This window comes from Aptenodytes forsteri, unplaced genomic scaffold, assembly GCF_000699145.1.
Source record: "Aptenodytes forsteri isolate BGI_AS27 unplaced genomic scaffold, ASM69914v1 Scaffold59, whole genome shotgun sequence".
Taxonomy (NCBI): Eukaryota; Metazoa; Chordata; class Aves; order Sphenisciformes; family Spheniscidae; genus Aptenodytes; species Aptenodytes forsteri.
In genome coordinates, this window is record NW_008794085.1 from 1,914,050 (window position 1) to 1,923,479 (window position 9,430).

The 9,430-nt window shown below is 42.7% G+C and overlaps 1 protein-coding gene across 1 annotated transcript in view; it reads left to right on the forward strand.

Moving 5' to 3' along the window:
- Positions 1-4,594: 4,594 nt before the first annotated feature.
- COL24A1 (collagen type XXIV alpha 1 chain) overlaps positions 4,595-9,430 on the forward strand; it is a 161,347-nt gene continuing 156,511 nt past the window's right edge. The window contains exons 1-5 of the mRNA XM_009274268.2: positions 4,595-4,833; positions 4,961-5,059; positions 5,186-5,339; positions 6,259-6,379; positions 9,012-9,075. Of these exons, the coding sequence (XP_009272543.1) occupies positions 4,595-4,833; positions 4,961-5,059; positions 5,186-5,339; positions 6,259-6,379; positions 9,012-9,075 (677 nt within the window). The remainder of the gene's footprint in view (positions 4,834-4,960; positions 5,060-5,185; positions 5,340-6,258; positions 6,380-9,011; positions 9,076-9,430) is intronic.

The window sequence follows — 9,430 nt, forward strand, 5'->3', positions numbered from 1 at the left end:
TCCAGATCATCGATAAAGATATTGAACAAGACCGGCCCCAGTACTGAGCCCTGGGGAACACCGCTCGTGACCGGCCGCCAACTGGATTGAACTCCATTCACCACAACTCTCTGGGCTTGTAAGTTCTCCACATTTTTTAGTACTTTGCTTACAACTAATTACTCTGGATACAGCACAGTCTATTTATATAGACTCTTCCAAATGCTTTGTGGCATCATTTTCTTCAGTGTCTTTATGAAAGATTTTCAAATGAGGGAAGCAGCTGAACGGGAAAGGCATAGGAAAGAATGGAAAATAAATCCCCTAACATCAACAAGGAAGTGATTGTCAGTGTTAGCAAATATTTCTGATAACTATTCTGTGAAATTATTTACAAATTTGGAGTATGTTACCTGCTGCTATGCAAAATGAAGATTTGCTTTTTTTTCCTGTCACTGCCGTGTGAAGTAACTTCAGTGCATAAAATCCCACAAGCAGCTTTCAGGCAACTTTGGTGCCACTGGGATTCTTCCCACTACTTGATGATGGCCTCGCAGCAGTGATCAGTCTTTTAGTGCTCCTGCAGGCACCAGCATTCCCTCAAAAGTATCATTAAGATAACAAAATGACCTTTTTTGCCTAGATAGATGCATGCCTTCATCTGTATGGATCAATGAATCGTGTCCTACATGCAGAACTGGAGATGGGCACGCTTGCCTGGCTGTGGCTGGCACATGCAATTTCTTCCTGGCAATTGGTATGAAGCCCAGAAGGAAGTTTCCTGTCCCCAAGTTTGCTAAAGCAAAGGCCTTCAAAATCCTTTCCATCCTCCAAAGTGCAGAAAACGGCGTTGAGTGAAGGCACAGAGTTGCTGCTGGCTGTCAGAGGCACATGTGAAATGCTCCCCTTTCCTGTGACCAAGTTCCTGAAATCCGGAGTTCTTCCACAAAACCCATGGGTGTATTTGACAGTTACTGGGATTTTGCAAAGGTAAAGCAGACCTGGTAGAGACGATATTGCCAAAAATGAAGGTTCTGTTCATACAAAGAAGTGTGTCACTGAAATACCCAGATGGATTTGAAGAGAGGCTTTTATGTCTTGGAAAATTTAACACCTTTTGATTGCCACTGTTTCCTCAGGAGTCTGCTTTGACAAACGTGGTGTTTTAGGACCTGCGAATACTCCAAATGAACTGCCCAAACTTTAACAGGAAGGCTCTGTTTTATAATCAGCCTCATACTGCCCCAGCTACCCCAGTGAATGACAAAAAATAACCTCCCCAACCAACCAACCAACTCAAAAAAGTCCCACAAAACAAACACAAACACCCCCCCAAAAAAAAACAAAACCCCAACCCACCTAAAAATAAAAAACTTGTAAAGAATATTAAGCTCAAGGAAATAATTTTCTAATCAATAATGTCACTTCAAGAATAATGCAAATCTTCTGAAAACATCTGGGGATATTTGTCCAACTTCCTAATGTGTATTTAAACTATAAAAATACTTTCTGAGATAAGAAAAGTTATAGCTGCAATTCTTTGTAAAGGAATAAAATATTAGTTTTGTTGAAAATTTTTATTAAAATCCATTTTGTACCAATTCTCCAACAGGCAAATAAGAATGCTGTTATATTTACATATGTAACTTTGAAATCATTGCAAGTTAGCTATTAAGAGAGAATACTTTGTTCTGGAAAAGAGCAGCTAGCTTACACGTGTTGGCCGGCCAATTTAAAGCAAAGCTAAACATCTGATAACCATAAATGCTATTTTTTGTATGCAGGTTCTAATGCCATAAGTACTTAAGACAGAAAAGTGATCCCCAAACTATAAAATAGAAAAAGAACAAAATGTAGAATTTTTATGTAATTTTTTTTTTCCTCTTACTGCTTTTAGAGACGTCCTCATTTTGGTCTGTGTGAACGTCTGCCTCAGCTGGATGGTTTCAAAAAATTTTGAACAGCCCCAGTAGTTTCTGAAAGGAGGTAAAAAGTATATTACTGTGCCCGTGTTTGAAAATAGAGACTGAGGTAAGGTTTGGCATCTCCTGCTTCACAGAAAATGGCTAAAATCTGGCAGTGAAGTAAATCGTTGTGCCAGCCTGACGTCTCTCGCCTTGCCATTACAATTCGCACAGGTTGCGAGCCTTTCAAAAAGCAGCAGTTCACTTGTGTCCAGGAGAGGCACTGCAGGTTTCACCCCTACACTCCCTGGAGGTCGCGGGGTGCAACACCCATCCGTCTCTGGAGGACCTGGAGCGCCGGAAGAAGGTTGGAGCCCTGTGAAAAATAATCCAGGATCCTGTAAGGATTCGAGAACGCAATGCGAGGTTGCAAGCAGAAGTTAATGCTGATACTTTGGAAAGTTCTGGACTTCTCGCCCTTGATCATATTCATTCATTAAACTTTTGCGTGTGTGTTTGGGTCAACATGGTGCAGTTACTCATATCATCTGCTGTTCAACTTTTGACTATGTCTAAGCCAACACCGGATAACTAAACAACCATGAGGTTTTTACGGCTCTCTGTAATAAGAATAATCCAGGCACATCTGGTTTAATGAACTTGTTTGATCCAAGCAGAAAAAAAGTCTCATCTTTCAGATGTATTCATAATTTTTCTCTAGTTTTTTTAATCAGTGTTTATAGGAGGATTTTATTCAGTTTTACTTTTTTACGTGACATGAGTAGGGAGGGGGGAAAGGTTGCTCTGAAATAATTCTGTGCCTGGTGAAAGACCTAGTCCTTTACTTCTCCTGCAACAGTAGTTCTCGCTCACATATCTAATCAGGATAGATTAGATCAGGATCAAAATTTCATCTCTAAAAATAAGGTGATGACAATAGCCTATTAAAAATAGTATGCTATATTGGTGGTACAGCTGTAAGGGATTTACAAAAATTAATTATATTGCTATTGTAAAAATATCAGCATTGAAGTTAGTGCCAATGTATTTTGGTCTTGGATTCCACATATTCATCTGTCTGGTATTTTCAGAAAAAAGCAATCTACTTAAGCTCTCTTTCTCTATAGAAATGTTTTCCTGCCATTATACACGCCTGATCTAGAATTCTTAATTTGGAGAATTAAATGCTCATCATACATAGATACCATGTTGTACTTGACAATACTTTTGGCTTGCTTCTTAAATCCAGAGATTCCAGGAAAACAAACAACAATAAGCCTCGGGGTTTTTTTTCCTTTATTGGGAGCTAAAGAGTACTGAGGAAGTCTGATGATGACTTACTCATGAAAAAAAACCAGTGAGAAATAGTGCAATTTCTGTTGTCATTGATATTGTTGATACCTACTGAGTCTGGAAACTCCTGTTTTGATGAATGTTATCAACAAATATTGTCAGATTCAAATTACTCCATTGTTCTGCAGGATTTAGGTATGCTGTGTGTTAAGAGATTCGGGATGTTTAAAAACCACTAGAGAGAATTGGTGGGAAGTTGGAGGAAACTTTCTGACATATCAGAGCAATCATTTATTGTTAATGGCTGAGGTAACTCTGTGAAGTTGGTCAAATTATTTATGTTTTTGTGATTAAATTTCTCTCTTCCCAAAGATGGAGTTCATAAGTATTCATAGTATTATGACATTATTTCTCTCTCTTTCAAAGTTCGGGCAGGGAAAACGGAGTTCTTGTGGCTGCCTCAAATGACCGTATTTTGCACCATTTTGAAGGTCATAAACTGGAGTCTCATGGAATTTTCTGCTTCTGTAATTGGGGAGAAAATTCTGATAAAATTTTTAATGTGAGAACAAGTCCTCTTACTCTAAGGCAGAGATTTAATGTGGTGTTAGCCACTGAGCATCAGTAGCTCTCCTCTCATCAGGTGAGAAAGTGGAGGACAGGCTTCTGCAAACTCCCCTCGCTGTTGCCAGAAGTTATTTTTGCAGAAGCAAGCCAAAACACTATTTTAGTTACTGCAGAAGGAATATCTGGGAACACACTTTTTTGGCTGCAGGGCAGCGCTGTGAAAACCTGCACAGCCCCAGGGCTGGAAGCGGAGATGGTCAAGAAAGACTTTTCTAGGACTAATGAACTGTGGAATGAAGCATCTCCCACAGTTGCTGAGAAAAGAAAGGGAACGTCTTTAAAAAGGACTGCGCTCTGCGGCTCGGGGATGAAATACTTCTCAGATGACTGCGCTGGTTCTTCCAGATGTGTGAGCAATTTTTAGTGCTGATGAGGTTTTGCTAGCGGGCTGAGAGCGCCATATGAGCATGGACAGTTTCACTCCAAATGGGCTCCATTTTTATTCTCTTACAGAGAGTGGTTTTCAGGAAATACCTGCAGAAAGATGTCCTATAAGATGTCTCTAAGCGCCCATCCTTCCAATGTGAAAGGGTGCTACGGAGCACTACTGAGGAGGCCAAGTAAATGTCCGTGGGTGCTATGAGCTAGTGTTTTTTCACATAGGACAACCACAGCTTTCTGTTTTTTTGCAAAAATAGGCTTTTGTTTCCTTTTACTGACGGAGACAGGGCAAGTTTTATACAGTAACAGAGAACCAGGACCCTTTGGGGAGGGGTCCTGCCATGGGCAGGAGGCTTTGGGGAGACCTGCTGGGGAAGCCCTGGTGCAGGGGACCCCACGGAGATTGCTGAATGCCCGTGGCAGGACGTCACAGCCACCACTCCAGTGGGGGAACGCTGGTTAAACACACCCGCTTGTGTGCGAGGCCCGTCTTGCTCTCTGCCTCTCTTGCAGCACACGTCGGTAGAGGTGGTGATTTGGTCCGAGGAATACAGACCCTTAGTCGTATTTATGGATTGCACCTACAAGGGGATTTTCAGTTCAATGAGTATCCCAGAAAATACCTCACGTCAAATACGTCTTCCCGCCTGTAAGAGTGGGTGTCTCCACTTCCTGCCCGGATGGCGAAACAGCCCATCAATGATGGGATAAAGATTAACTACAAATGAAAGTCATTGGGTTTGCTCTAACGCCTTCTCTGTTTTTGCTTTCACCAGTTGCTCTGAGGCTCCAGAGCGCCTCTTTGAGATGGAAATTTACCGTGCCAACTACTCTTGGCAGTTTGGCCTATTTGGTAATTGGAGTCTTCTCGTTTGGTGAGCCGTTCCCATGGTTCCCACGTTGCACTCGTTCTTGCTCTCGTATTTTCCGTTCATTTATTACTTTCCTAATAACTGCTTCTCAGGCTTCTCCCTTTAATATTTTCTTGTGTGTTTGGCTAGGCTTCTCCACATTCTTGGTATGGCATACGATGTGCCATCACTGGAACAAGACGTCAGAGCTTTTCAGCTGCTGGGTGTGGGGTTGCTCCTCCAGAAGGCTTTGCTTCAGCTGCCCGTTTCAGCTCTCTCCACGAGAGCTTTTACTCTGCTCATGGTGGGTCTCTGCCATAGCAATGACTTTCTAAAATAATACCTGGTCTTGTAAACAATTGCAAGTATCTTGGCTTCATTGAGACACCTTTCGCAGTTGGAGCCACTGGAGCCTTGTGGTCTGGAGCCTCTACTCTGCCTTGCGGTTCACTGAGGCTCTTTTCTGTTTCTCGCTCCTGGCTGGATATATTCCCTTGTTTGCTTTAACTAAGCATCTTAAGGAATCTCACTGGTCTATGTGGTCATTTGTGGCTTGGCATTTTTGTCAGTCCTGACTCTATCGTGCCGGTTTTTTGCTCTGTGTGCCAGGATCTCTGAAGTTCTGTCCCATGTACCGACAGCACTCTCCTTTCCTCTCTCAGCCCCTTCCCCTCAGAGGTTTTTGTGTGTTGGTCTTGTAAGGCAGAAAAATCCTCTCCACTCTGAATTCTTCAGAATGTAAATTTATGTTAATTATCTCTCTAGTTTGCTAGTAGAAGATTAGAAGGGATAGAATTAATCTAAAAAGTCATCAACTGTGCTCTTTAAAGGCATTTCCAGATTTTTGACATATTCAAGACTGAAGAACATTGCTTCTCACTAATTCCTTCTATCAGAAGGTAACAGGCATAACGAGAGAGAGAAGGGAGATGCTGGTCATTACAATTTCTTTCACTTTCTACAAAGAATAGACGCATCTAATGGTTTCAGACCCGGAGTCTCCGTTTCTTCAATTTTAGCCAGTTGTTGTCAAAAACATGCTGTAATCCTTCCCATTTCTTGTATTTCTTAATCATATTTGATAGCTTGGTAACTTTCTTTAACCGGAGCAATGTGTTAAACTTTTTTTGGCTGCCACAGAGAGAGTTCTAAACAAATATTTTGCTGAACTAGGTTCCAGCAGTTTTGGTACGTAGCCTAACACCATATATTGTGGTGTACAGAGAAAATCAGTTCTCCAAAGGGAACTCAATAGCAGCATGGATCTTCTGCCAAAAAATCCTAATTCTGGGACTGTACCAGGAAACTTGTGTGAGTCCCGTTCCGCTCCTACTGAAGTCAAAGGTAAAGCTCCTACTGACTGCAGTGGGATAAGGCTCAGGCTCCAACACTCAGTCCTCACATTCCGGCTTCACACATTTTTCCTTCAAATTCTAATTCATTTTTTATTTACTTTTAGGCTCTGGCAATATACTAACCATTGCCCTCTCCTGTACATTTTCTGGAAGGAGAATCGCAGATAGGAACCATTTTCCTCGCCTCTTACACCGTTTAAGAGTAGCTCCTGTTCTGTGCCCCAAAGCGTGGCTGGAACTCAGCAGCTGTAATCTGGAGTGACAGATGGGCAAGTCAGATCATGAAAGGAGGAAAGAAACTGCTGGAAAAGGAGAAAACAAACAGAAGAAGAGCTTGCAATCATGTCAGAAAGGCAAGAAGTGGTATCTCGAAAGGTCTAATTTGGTTTTTCAGTAATCCCTGGGTTTACTTGGGGAGATAAGAGAAATCAGGGATAGGCTGTGGTCAAGCAGGATATAGCAGACATGGAAAAATGGGATCTTGGGACATTCACCATAGGAAACGAAACTCCAGCATCACTGTGTTGCAATGAGTGCTAACGCATTTGGAGCTTGACCACATCTTTTGGTGTGTGTAAGTATGCAGATGGCTATATATAGCTCTGGAAATAAACACATGTAATCTGATAGCTTTAAACATAGTAGGTTTTGCTTATTAAGCTGTAAGAACACTTGGAAGAAGCAAGTGTAACAATAAAACTAATACTGATTTTTGCCATGAAGCTTAGAAGAGATTTGGAGCTGATCTGAAACACAAGGCGACGGGCAAAAAGCTGGGGACTGCTGGACTATTTCCAGCAGTGCCACACACTCACTGTCTGACATCGGGGAAGTCATTTGATTTCCTTGTGCTTTTTCATTTGCTTTCTTCATTTGCGTTAGATGGTGCTCATTTCTTCTGTTAGGAGCTTCAGCAGCTCTGAAGGGTGTTAATGTCGAAGGAAAGCAACTAAGCTGCAGAGTAAGTGCAAGAGCTGCCAGGCAGAAAGACACAGAGGAGGGAACAAGGAGCATCCCTTGCACATTCCCAACCCATTGTGGACATTGGCTCAGCGACGTGTGAGCTGTGTGAGGCAGGGAAACGGAAAGGCACAGGTAATCCTTCCCCTGGCCCGTGCCTCCCCACGGCCTGCCCAGGCCCCGGGCTCCTTACACGAGAACAGCCAAGGACCCTGCCCAAATGGCCTGAAGGCAGGGTTCAAACCACCACAGCGGGGGCTGTAACAAGGACCCAAAGAGCAAAGCGCCAAATGGCGGTGAAGTGTCCTACTTTGCGAACTTAATTTTGCCGTTTTGAATATAGAAAACTGAACAGCCAATGCTATTTTTTGCACTTTATAGTGTTTTAAGTCACTGCATAGTCAGGGACAGCAAAGCTTTATTTACACCCTGTTTGTGCAGCTGGCAAGAAGCTCAAGTTGTGCCTTCTTCAGTGCAAACACTGCTGGAAAGGGAGATCTCAGCACATAATACCCCCAGCCCATCTTGCCACGTGCTGCAGAATTGGACCCCACTGCAATTAAACTCGAGATGCAAAACCTCCTGTACTTGTCGATGTGCACTGAAATGAGGGCAGGATTTACTCGGGGTCACTCTCGGGGCAGAATTCTCTCTGTAACAGCCCTAATGCTGATGCTGAAGGGTTAATAAATCAACTATATGTCTACTGCATACAAGACACCTTATTTAAGGGATTGATAGATTTCATGGAATGGCACCAAACCATTCCAAACCCAATCCATAACGTACACATTTTAGTCCATCTTAATGCTAATAAACAAAACCTAAATGAAATACAAGACTGCGGTTGTTGGAAGCCATTCAAGTGTGGTTTAAAACAGAAATGCTGACAAAGACTTTATTGCAGCAGTGTCCAATACCTCCCTGGGCAGGCACCATATTCTCTTCGGTGAACAAACAGATTTTTGTGTTCTGCTGTCACTTTGTTAATGCAAGGTACATAGACAGGAAGACAAAATGTTGTCAGCTTTTACCTTTGGCTTTCAACAAGTGAAGAAAATAGGAAATCCCCTGGTAGCCAGTGAGGCTATATAGATTCTGGATGATTCAAGGTATTGAAAATGAATTTGAGTGTGAAATGAAACACTAAAACACTCAGGCGTGTTGCCCGAGAATAATTTTGTCCCCTGTAACCTCGGCTTCTGTTATCCCCAAGAAAATTCACTGTTCTAGGTTTGCCCTTGGTCACCTCACAGTTTTTCTCCCCCATTTTTCCACCTGTTCCTCACTACCTGGATCGCCCAGAAAAGGCCTCTTCAGCTGAGTGCAGCATCCTCAGTGATAACAATACAAACTCCTTTCTTTGGGCCTTGTCATTTCTCTTGTTTTCTGCTGTTTGGTAATACGTTTGGTTTTATTTCATGTCACCTTTCTCCATCTTACCTACAACTTGAAGGTCTTCGCTGCAGGTCTGATGTGAAATCTTTGTTCTTGTAACACCCACCAAGAGCCAAATACCACAATCCTAACTCACATCAAATTTCTGCTTAGGTCAATGGAAGTTTTGCCTAAGTTAAGGCTGCAGGAGTTGACCACGGGTTTGCTGTACAGTGTGTATCGCAACGTCTGGTATTGTTTAACTCTACCTTGTTTGTTTTGAGAGTCGGTTTGCATAAAGATGTCTTATGGGACATCTGTTGTAACAGACCGTGTTACTGGGACAAGGTAAGAAAACTGGAAATTAAAGCTAAAAAGACCTTTGCCTCTTTAGGAAGAAGACAGTGAAGGGTGTTGTACTTCTTTTGGCATTGTAATGCTACCAAATCACATCTGCTCTTCAAACATTTTCCAGAGGGAGGATTGCTGGACCCCACTCCAATTAAACTCGAGATGCAAAACCTCCAGCTCACTCAGCTTTTTCTCCTCGTACCATTTCATCATCTCCCTTCCCCCCCTCCTCCGTCCCCGCATTTTAATTTAACTCGCAGCTTCCTGCCAAGCCTTCCCGGCTGAAGCCCGGCGGGAACCGAAGGCGCTCCTCGCCCTTCGGATGCACCGAACGGCATCACCTGTCCGCGTC